At 40.4% G+C, this 19081-nt stretch overlaps 1 protein-coding gene across 5 annotated transcripts in view; it reads right to left on the bottom strand.

The window, feature by feature from the left end:
• Positions 1 to 6: 6 nt before the first annotated feature.
• PLEKHM3 (pleckstrin homology domain containing M3) overlaps positions 7 to 19081 on the bottom strand; it is a 130712-nt gene continuing 111637 nt past the window's right edge. For 3 of the 5 annotated variants that reach the window (XM_044431860.1, XM_044431861.1, XM_044431862.1), the window contains exons 7-8: positions 12756 to 12913; positions 7 to 2168 (exon numbers count right to left, since the gene is read on the bottom strand). In XM_044431860.1, the coding sequence (XP_044287795.1) occupies positions 1991 to 2168; positions 12756 to 12913 (336 nt within the window). In that variant the 3' untranslated portion in view covers positions 7 to 1990. Of the gene's footprint in view, positions 2169 to 12755; positions 12914 to 13792; positions 13878 to 17824; positions 17846 to 19081 lie in introns of those variants that run through there. The other 2 variants (XM_044431863.1, XM_044431864.1) reach the window with 2 other exon arrangements.

Genomic DNA, 19081 nt, shown 5'->3' with positions numbered 1-19081 from the left:
ACCAGGTTGGGGAAAACTATATTGGACTAACAGAGCATCTTAAAGACTGTGGCTGTAGTTGAATTTAACAGTAAAGTGGAATTTATTATGGGAACAAGCCTTGGGCTGCATGCTTCCTACTCATCTCTCCTGTTTTAGTGCAGCTATGAAAGCGAAAGTTTTTGTTTCCATTTTCAATTACCTACAGTTTCACCTTATGCCCAAAGCCTCAAACTGTGGTTAATTTTAACTATAGTTTATTGAAATGAGTGAGCTCCAATAACCAAAGTAAAACCTCATTTTGTATGGGTTTTGACAAAACACTACATTGTAGTGACCCAAAATGGAAGTTAAAGTTTCTAATAGCAACCTCTGTTCCAGTTGCAGGAGAAGGGAATGGATGTGAGAGCAAGGTTCATTTAGCCTTATTCCCATAATGACAAGCTATAATTTATCATTACATCTGGTAAAAAGGGAAAACAAGCAGAATGCACAGGCTCATGAAATTCCACACAGTTCACTTATAGTTCCCAGCAAGTGAGAAATCTGTTTCCTTGTGCATAGACAGCACCCTTAACCCAAAAGTTCTTTAAAGACAGAAGGTTCCCTGCCTTTTGAGAGGCCCAATATACATGAAGACTGAACATTTTCATTGATCTGATGGTGAGAGTATGAATGAATGACATGCAAATCTGAGTGCTCAAGATTGTGCTGAATCAAGAAAAGAAGTTGAGCTTCCTCCTTTTAATGCAACACTACTTTTCAGATACACTGAACAGGACTTGCTGGTCCTGTTCCAGAGACAGAAGAACAGGGTAAGAAGGTGTTAGGTGTTACTAGTGGCACATGGGTAAAAGCCATGCACAATGGGCTCAGAGGATGAGGAAGCCCATTCCCACACTCAGGATAAGACCTATGGGAAAGCACGCTTGCATCTACAGACTGTAGTGAACATCTACATGTAACCTGCAGTCACCATGTACTGCGAACTGAACATGTGCTTCATAATTCAGAACTGGAAAGTGCTTAAGAAGTCGTAAGGTTTGGTTCTAAGTATTCCAGATGTGTGTGTCCCTTACTGCACTGAAGCATTTGTTCTCTAAATCTGCTCAGCCTGCTGCTCTGAGTCTTTGTGTATGTACATATCAAGTAGAAGCCGCAGAAGGAGAGTGGAAAGACAGATCCCAGCCCTGTGAAATTCTCAACAGAATATAGTTCAGCATTTTATCATTATGTCTGAAGACAGAAGGAGGCTTCTTAGAAAAGGAAATGCCCTATTCCACCACTAAGTAAGAGCAAGACAATGTGTGTTATTTCATATTAAACTATATCAATGAGGGTGTTTTAGTGTGCAACATGTGAGAAAATAACAGAAATTTAAATTGTGGACATTAGGAAATTGGAATGTTGTGCAGGGGTAAAGCCACAAATGCCCTAAATAAGAGTTGCTTCTTCAGGAGTCAGGAACAGCAAAGCAAGAGTTAAACAGATTCAAGCACTTTGCTGATATAAAGTGCAAGGATTGCTATACATTTATATAGTCATTTCAATGTGGATCTAGAACCAAGTTAGTTTTGGAGGAATGGGGGTGGAACGTATTGTAAATGTTGTTCACTAAACCATTTTTTAAGCTAGGAAAAGCCCCACAAATTCATAGGCACCTTGTCTGTGAATTTTAAATAGCAGTGCCACCTTGCTATTTCTGGAAAAAAACCTAGACATTGAACAATAAACAAACACAAATAAGATGTTTCAGACAATAAATGCAAACATCAGAAATATTTCAAGTAAACTACACTTGGCGTCAGATCAACTGGTTCATTTAGACTTCATGACAATAGTTTAGCCTTCAATCTTTGTGAATTGCCCCAGCTATTCACAAACTGAAACATGACTATCAGCCAATCTTTTTGCAGTAAAGGATTATGCCTGGCAGCACAAAATTTCCTTGCAATCATTTGTTCTGCAGTAGGAAAGTGAGTTCTGCAGGTTGCCAGCTTTTCCCTGCAAGTCAGGTGTTCTGATAGGACAGTTCAAACATGTTGCAGGCTTCTTCCAGGCTCTCGTCCATGTTGAGTCTTCTCCAGAAAGACTTCTGCTTCATCTGAAGCTCTCTCCGCACGCACCTGGGGCATGGTACAGCCTTCACCTTGCATTCTGAATGGAAGACTGCACCACAGCTCTCACATCTGCAAGCACAAAATCAGATGAGAATAAGGCTTTAATTTAAATGCACCTCCAAAACCAAGGTACCCCATGGTAACCTGATCCTGACCCTGAAAGGCAGCCACACAAAGGAACTTGCATGCAGAACATGTGCAGACAATGTTTAGTTCCTCTGGGAAAGAAGTGTGAAAATACTGCTTGTGTATTTGTCTATCTACTGTGCTAGCAGCTTAATAGAGCAATTCAGCAACAATCTTTCTTGTGGTCACTGAAATCAATGAGATGTAAGCAAACTAACTGCATGCAGGACTGCACAATCCAGCATTTGCTTAATCGTGAAATCTTTTCTAGTTTTTACAAGCTTAACTTTAGCATGTTCTCCTTTCTTTACTCGGTTGGGATCCATGTGAGAGCCTAGATGACAGCCAGAGAAAACAGTTGTGACTTTAAAATTTAAATCATCCACATTTGACACTAATGCTGACTTTATCGGGCTAATTCCCCTTTCATTAGTGATTTACAATTCCTCAAGAATTGCTAGGGACTAATGATGGATGAGTGTGTCATTTTGCACTCACTCATGGCCTCTCCCTTTCCTTCTTTTGATCACTCTTCTCAGTCAACTGGAGAATGTAAAAGCTTATCAGGAATTTCTGTTGAAACGGGATGCCTGCAGGATTATGGAACAGTGAAGCACACCTGCCGTTGCTACCCAAATGCATTAAATCAGAGGGGCAGGGAGGGGAAGAGAAGATTAATGATTTCAAAATTAGGAGCAAATACTCCATGCAAACAATTTACAAAGCAGCAAGAAAAAAACCTCTCTGCATCATCAATAATCAGCTTATTCTTTGATAAAAGGAAGAGAGGGAAGGATTGGTTGTAACCAGCACTATTGGGAACAACATGCATAAACTACACGTTTTTTAGGCTCTGCTTAAAAGCCCACAAAAGAGGCTCACATATCCACTTCTTCCATTCACAGTTATCCCACACTTCAGGGCCAATTACTGTTTTTTTTTAAACTTTCAAATAAACTCTTCAAAATATGCAGCCCACTTATATTGCAAACAAAGTTAGTTATTGCAGAAGAGTAGGCGGATCAGCATGTAACAGCCTTTCCTTCTCTTAACGTTTACTTAAAAATAACTGAGTTAATTGGAACTTGTTCCAATATGCATTGGACTGTGGCCTTCGTTAGTGGCACATTACAGACTGATTCACTGCAGAGTGACGTTGTTCAGTGAAAGCCAAGTTTTCCACTAGGGAAACAGACACTAGAATGGCAAAGTATACAGTATGAACAAGTATAAAGTGAGATATCTTAGGGCAAAAAAAATCCTAACTCCACATTTATGATGATGAGGACTGAGTTGGCAGTAGCTGACCAGGAAATAGATATGGATTTTGTGGTGGACTGCTTATAAAATCATCAACCCACTTTGTAGCTGCTTTGAAAAGGCAGAGACTGTGTTATTGGGTGATTGGGAAAAGAACTGAAAATAAAACTTTCACTATCATAATGTCTTTACACAAATCTCTGATGCAACCACAGTTAGCAAATAACTTACAGTTTATTGTAGAGCTGAAGAGGCTGCAGAAAGAGCAACTAAAATTATGAACAGCTGAAGCAACTCCTCTGTGAGGAAAAGTTAGAATATTTGGGGCATTTTAACTCAGAAAAATGGTGAGTCAGGGGAGGAGAGACATGATAGAGGTTTATAAACATAGAAACATAGCTAGGGGCTTCCTGGGCCATCTAGTCTGACCCTCCACTCCAGCCAGCTCCATTCATGTAATATCCAACATGTGGTTGTCCAATCTTTCCTTGTCTTCATCACCTCCTGTGGAAGCCCATTCCTAGGGGCCCTAACCTTCAGGAAGTACTTCCTGATATCCAACCTTAAACCTGCTTCCTTGAGCTTTGCCCCTCTGGATCATGTCCTGTCCTTACCATAGCCCCAATCTGGCTACCATCCTTGTGACCCTGTGCTGAACTGGTTCTAGCCTAAGCTATGTCTCTCATAATGTGGAGTCCAGAGTTGGACACAGTACTCCTGTTGTAGGCACACCAGAGTTGTGCAGAGTGGTACTAGTACCTTTCTTGATTTGGAAGTCATGCTTCTAGCTATTCATCTAAGGGTGGCTTTTGCCTTTTTAACCACCACATCACACTGCTGGCTCATGTTTAGTCTGCTGTCCATAAGCATCTCAATTTCCCTTTTACAAGTGCTGCTCTCCAGTCACTTGTCCCCCCATCATGCACCTATGTCACCTATTCCTGTGTCCTAAGTGCAAGACAATCCACTTATCTGCATTAAGTGTAATCCTGTTGTCCCCTGCCCACTTCCATAGTCTGTGTCTAGATCATTTCGGATTTGAAGTACCTGCTTCTCAGTTGTGGCCACCACCCCTACTTTGGTATTGTCTGTGAATGTGGTCAGCAGACTGTTTACTCCCTCCTGTACTGATAAAGAGTTTGATCAGAACAAAATTGTGTGTGGTATGGAGAAAAAGCACATGGTCTTTCAATGTGAATGACTTGTGGGAGATTAAAGACTTGCCACACAGTGCAATTAAATTCACAAGGGGTAGTGGTGACTTGGATGGCTTTAAAAGGAAATTAAGACACATTGATGGAAGAGAAGGTTATCAATGGACGCTAGTCATCCTGGAATGTAGCCATCGGGGTTCTGATTATCAGTTGCTGGAGAACTCAAGCACTATTGCCCCATGTCCTCCTCATAGGCTTTCCATTGGCCACTGCAGGAACACAATGCTGGACCAGAGAGGCTGCTGGCCTGATCCAGCCAGACTTTTTCTATGTCCTTAAGGTGTGAGGTAATATTCAGTCTCCCCAGCCCTGGCACTAGAAGTAGCAACTATAAGTGGAGAGAAGAATATGATACTTAAACAGCCTGTTAATTTTGCATTGCAGAATTTACTATGGCGCAATGGCAATCAAGGGGAGACACTTGAGCTTGAGATGAATGTAAAGCTGAAAGGTGTTTTGGCTGCAGCCTTCTTTGTAACAGAACTTGCACACAGAATCTCCACAGTGTGTATTCTGGGGTTGCAGCAACACTCAGAAGTTTAACCATTCAATGCCCACTACTTGCCTGCCCATCCAAATTTGCCAAGAGCACACCTTAGCACTGCGTTGGCCACTCTTCTAACATCTGAGGGCAGAGAAGCACTTGTGATGAGAAAAGGGCTTTCTATAGATTCATATGTTGTGATAACTTGTGCCCTAAACAGCCTCATCATTGAAAAGGCCCTATTGTCCTCAGATCTGTTTGAACACAAACACAGGGGCACTGCAAGGAAATTCTGGTTGCTTCAAAGAGGACAAAAGACAAGGCTTTGAGACAAGCAGCCGCAGACTCATTCAACTACTCAGTTGACAACTTCTGTGGGGCTACAATTGTGAGGAGTGTTCTCAGCTTACTCCGATGGTGCTGGGACATTAAGCATTTTTGTCTCTCCAAGTGACTGTTTTCACATTTTACATGAATCAGGAACAGACTCCCACAGGAGAGCATGGGTGCTGGGAGGGCTCCCTCCAGAGAGGTGCTGGCAATTAGCTGAACCTCACTGTCCTTAATTAGCTTCCCACTCAGCATTCCCATCTGGAAGCCACAAGAGTGCCTGAAACTCAGATTCCAGTGCTTCCATGCAGACCCTTCAACACATTACAAACAAGCTGAGCCATTACAGCTCTATATACACATGCTGTTAGTATCTGATACTTCATGTTGCAATCACCTTGGATAAAATATCCATTTTGTTCTGGGAAATGCTTCAAAATCAGGACGAAGCTTGAAGAATGCCAGGAAGGAGAAAGGATGGTAGTGGGGAGTTAATACCTAATTGACCTGTGATTAGATTTTTAAATGTTGCCCACACATGAACTCCAGATAAAGGCAAATACCAAATCACCACCTCAGCCAGACAACCTTTGAGGTTATACTTAAATTGTCTTTAGAGTTTAGCTGTTATCATGATCCAATCTTGCAGTGTCTTCACCAGGAAAGCTATCAACAGGTTAAGGCACTGCCCAAATTATTTGCATTTTGCTGATATATGGAGTACAATCTGCTACTGGAAAGCCCCACCTGCCAGACACACAAATACGCAAATGACATAAAGCAAGATCTTCTAATAGTGTAACTGAGATTATTCATTAGTGTGGACAGCATGACCATGTTATTTCATTTTCTGTATGGTCTTTTGCAGAAAAGTGTGAGGATATATGAGGAAAGAGTTGTTGAAATATTAACCTTGAAAAGTATCGTTCCCTAAGATGCACTGCTTGCAATAGCATGTGGGAATTAATTCTTGTGGAAAGGGCTTGCCCATCCATGGAAGGAGTCATTCTCAGAGGGACTAAAATGTCAGGACAGCAACACAAGGGGACCCTCCATGAGGAATGGAGGCTTCAGGTGTTAAGGCCTACACATCAGGATGTGCTAGAGATCAGCAACCCACATGATAATCTGCTCTCAATGTCAGGAGAGAAAAAGGTGGAGGCCAGAGGTCTATCACAAGTACCACAGGTTGCCAAAATGGAAGTTAGTAGGAAGATGGGCAAATAATGTCATCAGAGCAGGTAAGCCATCAAGGTCTAGTCACAGAAGCTGCTATGAAGGAAGGTATGGGTGGGAGCTCAGTCTCGCAAGGCATCCTCTCTGGGAGTCAACTGGCTTTTGTCTCAAGAGCAGGCCCTGACACTGAGGCTTGATGTGACCATGTGGGGCTGCACTGGCTGCCACGTCACTTGACTAGGTCCTGATGGGCCTTCTAAAACCCTGTTGCCTATTCCCTGGATAATACATTTTGGCCTGAAATTCCTTCAGCAGCTGGATTCTCCTGCTTGCTCAGGAGGTGAGACATTAGAGCCTGGCTCAACCTGTACTCCCAGTTCAAGACTGCCCTGCTGCTTTATATCATGTTCCTGGGGTTAACCAGGTCACCAAGAACCCAGCCACCAAAAGTTTCTCAATGCAGAGAGGCCGCACAGATGGGAATGACTAAACATTTATCTGCATCTGTCTTTAAAATGTCTTTGCTGTAAAACCTGAGGACAGAGGTCTGTGTCAGGGCTCGGCCTCATAAGCTGTGCTAAACTACAATGTAGCACTTTTAAACAGGCTCAGAGGGCTATTGTCTCACACCACTGACTTAACTACCATCTGACACTTTGCCTCTGGATGGTGGGATGAGAAACAGAATGAGGCTTTGTTAAGACAAGGAACCCTATTTCCAGCAGATTTGCATATATTTTTTTTGTTTGGCCTAATAAAGGTATTGACCAAACACAGATTATAAAAAGCAGAAGGCCCAATCATTTTAATAACCCCACTTCAACTTGTGTTTTCCCATTCCATCTATTTTTAGTCTTCTACTTTCATGCCAAACTACTGTGAGGCCTAACACCCAGGAAATCCAAAGGAGGGGAATCCTTCAACTAAAAAATACCAATCCAAATCAAAGAATGCATGAGCATTCTACAATGGTGTTAAGACAGCAAACTTGGAGGTTGTGTATTGTGGGACAGGATGTGGGAGCCTGCCAGGCACAGCCCACAAAGCCCTGCTAATTAAGTGAAATGATTGTGTTTGTTTTGGAACCATTTGGCCAACAAAAGAATGTGTCACGTTGATTAGTAAGAAAAGGGTATGTAATATGTGTGTATTCAAAGCCAGATGAATGCATTATCCAGGTATTTGTTCTGTTTGCTCAAGGACTGACAAAAAATGAATGCTGAGCAAACAGGCCAGTGCAAATGGAAACTGCAGCTCTTTTAGAAGCGGTGTCCTCCTGCCCTAGGATTTATCTGTCTCAGAAAGAGACCAGCCTTGAGAAATTGCATCTGGAAATGGTTCCATTAAAAAAAACACTTTTTCTAACAGCAACTCTGCCACCCCCTAGGAAGATTCCACAATACCAGTGTGGTAAAGCACAAGTGCAGACACTTTGCCAAGGCCACCTGAGACTTTGCTGTTCCTTCAAACAGCAAGCCCTGTCCCCAGCAGACATTCTTATATGACAGACAGAAAGTTCAAGGCACTGGTACAAATAACAACATGAATAAACCAAGGAATAGGCAGGGTGGGCAGCTTCAGAAGAAAACAGGACTCCTTTCACAGCTGCATGCAAGAGAGAATTCTTGTACAACAAGCTGCATCTGCTGAAATTCCTTCTTCCTCACAACTATCAAAGGAGCAGAAGCATCATCTTCTTTTGCATCTGCCTGCCCCAAGGCACGTTATATTTTTATTAGGACCAATAAGATGCCACAAAAACGTGCAAGCTTTTTAGTTCTCCAGAGCAGGCTTGGTGGTACAAAAATGCCTAGTGATTTATGAAGGTGTGATTGCAAAGGGGCTTGTTCACAATGCACAAATAATTTTATCAGCACGCTACTGCTGGGTTATCATTGTCATTACACCCTTCCTTAATGGAGGCTAAAGATCAATTAAGTGTTTCTTTCTGCACTCATGTAAACACAAGCAGATTCTGTTTTTCTAATTTAAGTTAGTGTAGCTGAATATAGGCATATGGATGAACAAAAACAATGCTAAAAGGGTGCCAGTATGTTGCCCACAAGGCAGATGTGTTAATATTTACTCTTATCTTAATTCAAGGGCAAATTTTGAGAAAATTAACTTTGCACTTGACCCAGAACATTCACAACTGTAAATGTGTGCAAGCGTGAAACCTGTTTAACATTCCAGATTTAATGAGTCCATCCTTCTTCAGCGCAAGAAGCAATGAAAAATGTTAAACTGCTTAGCTATACCAAAGTCCAGCTACCCGAACAGGGAACATGTTTGGCTGAAGGAATTCACCTTTCTCAATTCCATGAAGTAACTAACACCAATGTAAAACTCAGTTTGTTAATCTTTAAGCCGCCACACAATAATATTTACTGTTTTTAATAATACAACAGAATAACACAGCTATACTTCTGAAATTTAACGCCAAGGCTTGTGCTTGCATCAAGCTGTGTTACTCTGTTGATTCATGCCAAAAAATTCCCCCTGCCCCAAATGTACTAGACAAAGGGCGCACATGCTATTCCAGTATTAAATGTACAAAACTAGAATAAGGAGGACAACCATAACCTGTCTTGCATTAAAAGACATATCACTAGTAGTTTATGTACTTATACCAACTTCTTTCACACACACATATTCAACATCTTGCCCTATAGCAATTGCAGCTAGGAAGCTTATTTTAAAAAGGAAACTATACAAATTCATGTATTATATTACTGAACAACTACCGCATTGGGTACAGCAATGTTAAACAATATTTTGTAAATGATGTAGTTGTATCCATATTACTTAACACTGCTTGCATTGTATATTAATAGAGTCATATAGGACTGGCTGATCATGTCCTCCATGATTTCTCAAAGATAACAGAACAGACAGTAGTTCTGAGAGTTCTTCCACCAGCTCCTTCGTGATTCTAGAAGGGAATGCATCAGAACTCATTCAACTCAATTAGATGATCCTTGACCATTTGCCTATCAAACTTGAGCTTTCATCCTACTCCATCAGCTTGTACTTCCTCTTCTTCAGGAAGGTCATTGATCTTCTTTGGGAGAAGACTGAGCCAAAGTAGAGATTAAGCACTTCTCCCTTTTCTTTGCCATCTGTTATCATTTTGCCATCCCCACTGAGTAGCTGAACTCCCACATCTTTCCTCTTTTAGTTTATTGTTGCTTTCAGCATCCCTCAGATTTTTCGGCTTGGATACTAACCCCCAAAAGTGAAATGTGTAAAGCATAGGCTTGCCACATGTGCTGGCTCAGCCATGCCATAGGCACCAGCACAGCCATAAGCAACCCTTGGATCTACCATGTGTATGAGAGAGCAAGGCCAGGAACTATTGGAAGGCTACTTGTAATGTGAGGGATCAAGGTTACCCTGTGTTCCCAAAATATCAGACTTATATATACAGTTTGCAGTGCCAGAAAAATATTATTCTGAAGGCATTTTAGTAGCAAGATATTTTTTTTAAAAATCTCCAGAGTTCATAATTTTCTCCTTAAGGCATCTTTGTGTTCAATCTGACTGCAATTTCTCATGTGCATACATGTGGTAGCTATAAACATGATTTGTACAGAGTTGTACACTCTCCATTCAAAATGTGGGAAAGAGGAATCAAAGACAGGCTTGCACACAGCAATTTTCATACGACACATGTACATATCCTTATATGTGAGCAATGTTTGCAGAAATCCACCCAAAACTTTAAGCAAGAGGAAGTTTCTTTTTACCTAATGGCAGATCATGGTCACAGAAGTAACCACAAGTTACCTAGCAAAATATCTGGCTGAGTCATGAAAACCTTACCTGGCCAGATAACAAGCAGAGGCTAAGAAGGGATTCTTGGGGCTCAGGGCCACAAATGGCATTCTTTTGAAATCATCTTGCACATAACATGCAAATGCAAAAGCATACAGCAGTCTCAACATGGGAGGGTGGGTGATGATTATTAGGGCGAGCTTAGTCCTCTACTACTGCAGTCCTGATGCAATTAATTTAGTTGAAGCTGCTATGTGCCAGTGTGGTGAAGTGGCTAAGAGCGCAGGACTGGGACTCAGGCAACCTGGGTTCTAGTGCCTGCTCAGCCATGGAGCCAACTGGGTGACTTTGGGCCAATCACACACTCTTGGCTCAACCTACCTCACAGGGTTGTTGTTGTGGGGATAAGATGGAGGAGGAGAATGATGTAAGCTGAGTTGTTTAAAAAAAGAAAAAGGCAGGCTATAATTGAATAAATAAGTAAATGGGGAAAATTCTCCTCTGAAGCAAAAATGTATCTGACACCAACCTGTCCCTCAAAAGGGAACTGTATCCTCACATTGGAGCAGAGAATAACTTTGACAGAACAAGTAGATCTCCAAATTGTTTAAAAGCTTAAATATTTGGGAATTTTTCTTACAGCTAATGTACTACATTGCAAGAAGATAATTATGATAAACTACTTAAGGAAATTAAGAGTGATCTGGAAAAATGGGCTAATTTGCAACTATCGCTGTTGGGAAGAATAGCAATAGTTAAAATGAATATATTACCAAAGTTCTTATTTTTATTTCAAACAATTCCCATAAAAATTGATAAATTTTTTTGATGTTCTAAACACCCAAGTTTTGAGATTTGTATGGCAAAGGAAGAAACCAAGGATTAAATTAAAAATGCTTCAGGAGGCCAAAGGGAATGGGGGTTTTGGCCTGTCTGATTGGATGTTGTACTATCAAGCTTCTGTCTTAATGTGGCTAAAAGAATGGATAACTTTAAGAAATAAGAGAATTTTGTATCTTGAAGGACATGATTTACAAATGGGTTGGCACGCTTATATGTGGTATGAGAAGTGTAAGATACATGGTTGTTTTTTAAATCATTATATTAGAAAGTCATTAATGTCGGTGTGGAAAAATTTAAAGACAAAACTGTACACTAAGTTGCCACAGTGGCTTTCGCCTATGGAAGCTCTTGTATATCCAAACGCATTGAATTTTGGTATGTTTGTGAAGTATGATGGTATTTTGGATAATGATGGAGGATAGAAATTGAGCCAAAAATTACAAGAGCAGGGTATTAATATCTCTTGGTGGCATAAGGTTCAAATACAATCGAGATATGTTAAAGATTATAAAATGTGGGGTTTTCATAAGCAGTTAACAACATTTGACCAAGTGATCTTAAAATCAGTTGAGAAAATGATTAAAAGACTATAATTTTCTTTTGGATATGAGAATGGAAGATGAACAAGTTAAGAAAACTACGATAACATGGGCACAAAACTTTGGATATAATATTGAGTTACAGAAATGGCAAAAGCTGTGGGAAAGAAATATCAAGGTAACTTTAGCAACCTCATATAAATAAAATCTCTACAAAATGTTTTATAGATGGTATCTATCACCAAACAGATTAGCAAATATGTTTTCAAATATGTCAAATGGATGTTGGAAATACAAACATAAACCGGGTACCTTCTATCATATGTGGTGGACTTGTGATAAGGCAAAAAAATATTGGGCTAAAATTCATAAATGGCTTGAGGAAATGTTACAAAAATCTTTAATATTTAAACCTGAAGTCTTTTTACTAGGCATTGTACCTGATGATGTCAATAAACAAGCTATGTATTTGATTTTACATGTAATTACTGCAGCAAGGATTGCATTTGCCCAACATTGGAGGATGAACTGATTTTAAAAAAGATTCTGGATTGTGCTGAAATGGACAGACTGACTTTGTCTCTGAAGGAGAAAGAGGATAACATACTTCTTTCAAACTTGGGACTCTTTTTATTATTGGCTAGAGGAACGGGACTATGCGTAGATTTGAATATATTTATGGATTGCTATTTAAAAAAAAAGGGGGGGGGGACTGACCCAGCAGGTCTGATGTTTCTGATGACTGATGTTTTTTAGTTTCCTTTTTTTTAGTTTGTAGAAAATAATAATACAAATTTACTTTAACAAAGGGAACTGTATCTAACTGTGGTCTCTTGCCCATGACTGGCTCAGCGCTGCCACCTTTCCCTATGTAACTAGGCATACAAGCACATGAATCATAATTCTTCACCTGCTTGTAGAACTGTCTTCAAAGGGGTACAGGATCTCGCCATTATTACAGATCTCGCAGACAAATCCTTTTTGACTACAAAGGCTGCAGCTGTAGACATGGGAGGTGGCAAATTTGATTACTTTCCCAAGAAAAGGAGCCAACTTTCCTTCAATAACCTGCAAGACAACAGAACAAGAGAAAAATCTGAAAAATCATCAATACAACTTACAGGATACTGGTGTGTTTCATCTAGTGAGATCACAGAACATAAAAAATAATCTTACACCGATTTATGATAGTAGAATTAGATTTCAGAAGTGCCCAGGCCATTCAAAAAGCTGCCTTAATTTATTTTTTCACTTTAAATGTACAATCACTTATTGAGCTGAAATATACTCTTTTTCTAGAGTTGGGTTCCCACACATAAGAGGATTTTTGTCCCATAAGAATGACTGCAATTTCTTGACTGAAAGATGTTAATATTTTTGCATGCATCAAAGTTATGTTTATTTAGCTGCACAACTCAATGAAACAGGAAGCAAAATATTGAAGAAAATGGGCATGGACACACATTCTCAATAGTGGAACAATAGTGGAACATCCTGGCAGACATCTAACACTTCTCTGTTGCACATTCGACATAAGCTACTTGTCCCAGGACTACACAAAACTTGGCCAGTATAAGGATACAGAATAATATATAGGACCATTTTACGATTCATTAAGGCATGCATTAACTGGGTTCAAACTACAGGATAACTTACACTCAAGAGTTGAGTATGAGTTGTCATTGAACTGTGGCTTGTTATTGAAATGTGGATTATTGTGTTGTCTTAATCAAGCCAAGATAACAACCAAATTGTACTCAGAATAGCTTACTCTACTGTGACACAAGATCCTTTCATATCTATTTTAATTCCATAACTTAAGGTACATCTAATGGCCCCAATACATGGAAAGTCATATTTTCAATTATTTAAGCAAAATAAATAATTGGGGGATGGAGAGTCTGGAAAGTCAGACTCTCCATCTCCCAAATAAGGTACCCACATTATTCTTATTTTAAAGAATACGATACCATAACTCAAGATTTTGAGTGTCCTGTAACCAATGCCATAATGGTAAACCTCAAGGAAAAACCTGAAAACAGAAATTCCGTTAGAATGTTTACTTCAGTTATACTAAATATGCTTCTGCAGGCTACAGTCTAAACTCCTACACAGATGTGAAATGGAAAAACGTAGGCAGGAAAGGAAGTTCATGGGAATTGCTTGGGTGGCTGCCATGGAATGGAAATACTGAAAAGTGTTCATTCTTGTAAGACCATCTGGGGCAGCAGGAAGCAGAAATGTTATTGCTAAATGTTCAGACTGGACAACTGTTTGTGTTGTAGGGAAAGGAGATGTTCTGATTGTGTCCTGCTATAGGAAGAGCTCCTTACACTGGACCTTAAACAATTAATAAAAGTCACTATGCATAGGTGTGGTTCAAGGCCAGGACTCTTCTACTGTTATAATAGACTGTCCCAGTCAGGACTGTGAGCAGTTTAAAAAAAATCTCTTCCTTAATTAATTTTGGCAATGAGGGTCAAAAGTCTAAACTGTTAAGGGGAAATGATGCTCAGCAAAAATGAACAAACAAGGAATGGCAGAGCTGTTAGCACTGGGATGTACTTCTGGATTAACATAATGAAATCAAGGTCTGGACCAAGGAGATCTGAACTCCACACTAAGAACAGTCATGTCCAGCACTACACTGTTCACATTCAAACTTACTGTACAGCCAGTAAGAGATAAGAAGCAAAAGAGGAGGAGGAGAGATGCTCACATAAGCTTGAACATTTTGTACACTCTTGAAGAATTCAGTATTGAAGGGTTTGCAGGGTATGGATTCATTTAGAAAAGAAGACTGGCAGCGGAAGGAAAGGGAAGTGGCTGCAGAGATACATGGGGAGAGAGTTACATGGTTACAGTCAGTGGGAGAGGGACCGCTTGCCAAACACTGTATGAAAATTCTGACTAGGGGGCAGAAGAGGTTTTAGCACTGGTACCCTGGTAGCCTCTTGCTCCTGGCTGAGCGCTGCTTGCTGATACCTCAAGATAAATACAGCAGCTACCTGTTGGCCTTTCAAGCAAGGCCAGGCACAGGGCTGATAACATATCATCTTAAAGTGATGCAAATGTTGATGGAATAAGAAACTGGAGTGCACTGGGAAGATTCCAAATAGTCCAGCTGATGGGAATTGCCAAAAGCTACTGCTTCTGGGTTGGAACAAATAATTGCACTCCCTTCTACTGGCAACATGGACCCATCCTGCAATATGGACCCAAGTAGTACTTTGTGGTTATACCAGCAAATACCACGTCTCAATTGTGCTAGGTTGTTCTTGCTGGCAGAGTAGGAGTCCCAGATATTGTCCAATGTGTTTTATGTGTATTTTTTAAAATTCAGGAAATGAATTTGAAGGTATTTTCACAGCAATTTCTTTGAGCCAGGAAGAAAGATGAAATGTTCTAATCGGATGAATAAAGATGACTAGCAAGTCAGAGCATACCTAGCCATTGAAGTGTTTTTAGATTTTTTTGAAACCAACCACTGATAATTGTACATCAGTGATAAAATAGCAACCATAAACTTTATTACTTTCTGTTTTACATGGAAAAGAGGAATAGAAATCTATAAAGTAAATAAATGAAAATCTTTCTAAATTATTAAAGCTTCAGCACAGGTTCTACTGAAGTCAGAAGCAGAACTGTAGGCAGAAATGTAGCTTAAATATACTTACTAACTTACAAGTTTTCTTCATCACACTCAACTGCAGCAATGTTTAGAGTATATTAAATGCTACCATTATTATGTTAATAATCACATGGCCAATCATAATTATACAGAGGCAGGGACATGTTTTCAGGTTGCAACAGTGCCCCATGACATCATATTACTTGAAAGTCACCTTGAGGCACATAAATCAGTCCAGCTGCAAAGAAAACCTCCATAGCAGCACCAGCAGCCACCAGGGATGTTCACAGTTCTGAAAAGTCACACTCTCCGTAGCTGGATGGAAAGTAAACTATCCAGCAATTAGCTTTCAAATCTTAGACCACTCCCTGGAGTCACCACCAGACCAAAGCACTTCCTGTGAATTCCACATGGATTCAATCATGTTTCACCTGACCTTTGTTTGACCACTCTTCACTAAGGTGACTAGAGCACAAAGCTTCTCAATATTTTCATGCCAGAGCTCCAACCCAAGTTACTTTCTACAACTGAGTTAATGTTTCTGCTACCAGTCAGTCAGAGCACCCTGTACTTGGTAAAAAAAACTTGTTCCAAAAAGGTAACCAATCTAAGGCCTGCCAGTGAAAGCTAAATAAGAGGACAGAAATAAATAGAATATAAGATCCTTAGCACCTATAATACCAAGTTTCACAAATCTTGGGTTCCTAGCTTGACAATGATTTGCTAGCTTGTAGATAAACTTGTCTTTCCTAATGATTTCACTTTAAGACAGCTAACCTTGGAGTAGATAGCTTCCGGAAAAGGCAAATAGAGCTTAACATACAGGGATTAAGCCTGCATTTGTTCTCTTCTTTTATTTTAATGAGGCTGCACTGTATTGTAAGAGGTTGTAGGTTAGGGTTAATAACTGAAGCCAAAGGGACAACAAAGCCGGCATGCCAAGGTGCCATTGCCACTAGGAAGACAGTGCAAGTCTACAAATATCTTGTGACCCCACCTTTGTAAATCAGCATGTTAATCATTATCATCATATTGATGATAAGGCTCCTTATAAGTCAACACCACAGAGACTGCAATTTCAACCGCCCATTCATGATGTGAATTATTTTGGAGAAAGTAACATTTATTAAGGTACAGGTCCCTTCAAATACAGTGGTTCATCCGTTAATACCTTTTTATATCATGGGAATATCAGATTCGAAAACAGACTTGACAAGAGCCTTATGCAAGTGTTTGCATGGACATAAGAGGCCTATCGCGGCCTGGGTGTGCATGCAAACCCACCCCACGTCACCAGGGGCACATGCTCCTTTAGAGACCTTTGCACATTTGATAAGGCAAGTTTCCCAAACAGCTGGGCACTTCTATAAATCGTCTTGAGGCCTTAGTTCTAGGCACTTGGGCAAGGCTACTATTTACTGAATTGCCTGAGTAGGGCTAGACCTGATGTAAAGCAACCAATGCAGCCATACAGTTGGCATTTTGCTAGACCCGGGAGAAGCAACAACACAGATTGTGGAAGCCTTCCAAGCATTCTGCCACTTTTCCAAGAGTGGAGCCAGGGCCAGTGGCCATATGAGGCAGCATCATGTGGTGCATGCAAAGATGAGCAAAGGAAGAAGTGGAAGAATTGAGGCAGTGTGGGGAACACCATAAGGGGAGGTGATTGGGGTATAGCCAAGCCTATACAGGCATTTCCCCTTGACCTACTGGCAACCTTGAGGGAAAAAAGATACAAAGACTTAATAAAGAAGCCCTCATATTTCTAGCAACACTGCAGACTATCGGCCTTATAGCAGTGTAGTGCACTGGATGGATCTGGATATGTGAGGTGGTGCTTCAAACTTCCATTTTACAACTACAAAATCTTCCTTGTTAGCTCTGGCACAAATAACTACATTGCACCCTCACCTACCTCACAACAAACAATTTCAAGGATAAAATGGGATAAGAAACTGCATGGCACTTCTATATGTTAAACCAAGAATATTTTAAAATACTGTGCAGACTGTCAGACAGCTCACAATTGTGCATTATGTCCAAGATATCAGAACCAGAACGAAGACTGATTGTTTTCCATGGCTTGCACATGCACTCTTAGAATATTTAGATCGTGGTCTTAACTCCAACTGTTTTGAGAGGATTTACGATACCATGTTCATACATTGTAGAGGCTTGTACCATGCAGAAGTGTCTTCTGGCTAGAGAGACTTGCTCTTGTCCTGCCTGCTCCCACCTTTTTGTTCTACTTTGGCTCAGCTTTCTGAAGTAAGCAAGTATGGTTGTTTCTTCCTAAGCAGCTGCCTGCATCTCTCTTTCTTGCAGATGGTGCAGGAAGATGCTAAAGAGCTTCTTACTTTTCACAGTACCTGGAATTTAAAATGCAGAGAAGTTAAACTTCAGGCCTGTGGATCAAATCTGCCCCTCCCTGGGTTCCTCAGAAGACCATATGTTTTCCCTCTACCCCATCCACTTTCCCTCTCTCCATAATTCAGTTGTACTGGGCTTTTGGTTATTTTTCCCATTCTGAAAGGCTGGAATACCCTACCTAAAGGTTAGATACTGTCAGTAAGAGCTTTAAGTTAAGACGTGCTGGTATGGTATTCTGCCCACTCTTCAACCCCATCTTTATTTTCTTTGGATCCAACCACTGCTGGAATACATCCCCTACAAACTTCTCTGAAATGGAACTTCAGCCTCAAGCTGAGAGAGAGATATACCCCCACTGCACAGAGAAAGGATGCATCCCCAATGCCCTGCCAACGGAGCCACAACAGGGACCCCACCTTCCACCCACGGAGCCACCACGCAGTCACAGATACACTTTGGCCAGAGAATCTATCCAATTTCCCACCTGCTGGCAAGAGGTCAGGGCCAAACATCAAAAAGCAACAGGAGTGCAGTGTTGCTTTTTAAGGATCTTCTTAGGGATAAAGCAGCAGCTTTTAAGGAAAACTTCAATTAGCAACCTGATAATCAACTTGCACGGAGTCTCTCAGTGTTTCTTTCTAATTGGAATAAGTAATGACCTTCATTCACCTCTGATCATACTGCTGCTTGTATAGTTTAATATCTGAAAGTGAAACAAAGGCAAGGCAAGGCAAGGCAAGAGTCCTTCATTATCTTGGGGTACTCTGATTCACTTTCAGCTCGGGTCAGCCTAAATATAAACCTATGATTAATAGGCTTAGATTACGGAGGTTAAAGCACATGAAAGCTTTGTTACCACAGTGGCCTTATTTGCATGTAATACTAAACCATGGTTTAATATCACAAGGTCAAACTGCAGGGGGAACTGCTTCCATTTTAGACTAACTTTGCTGTGACATCTGAATTAGACCATGTTCCGGCTAATCTTAACCATGATTTTCAGAAACAACCCAACTTCAAAGTATGGGCCATTTTCACAAACCACAGTTTTGATTAATCACAGTTTAGTGTTTGGACTTAATTCTAAACTGCAGTTAAGTGAGAATGGAAGATTAATTTCTGATTCCCTGGGGAAATTATGTTCAGTGATAATTTAATTGTACATTCAGTTTTAAACAAACGTTCACATTTTTAAGAAGCAAGTTTTAAAGCAAATTGATTAAACATAGGTCTTT

Source organism: Varanus komodoensis, unplaced genomic scaffold (genome assembly GCF_004798865.1).
Source record: "Varanus komodoensis strain SLA01 unplaced genomic scaffold, ASM479886v1 scaffold23, whole genome shotgun sequence".
Taxonomy (NCBI): domain Eukaryota; kingdom Metazoa; phylum Chordata; class Lepidosauria; order Squamata; family Varanidae; genus Varanus; species Varanus komodoensis.
This window is presented reverse-complemented; position numbering and strand designations above follow the sequence as displayed.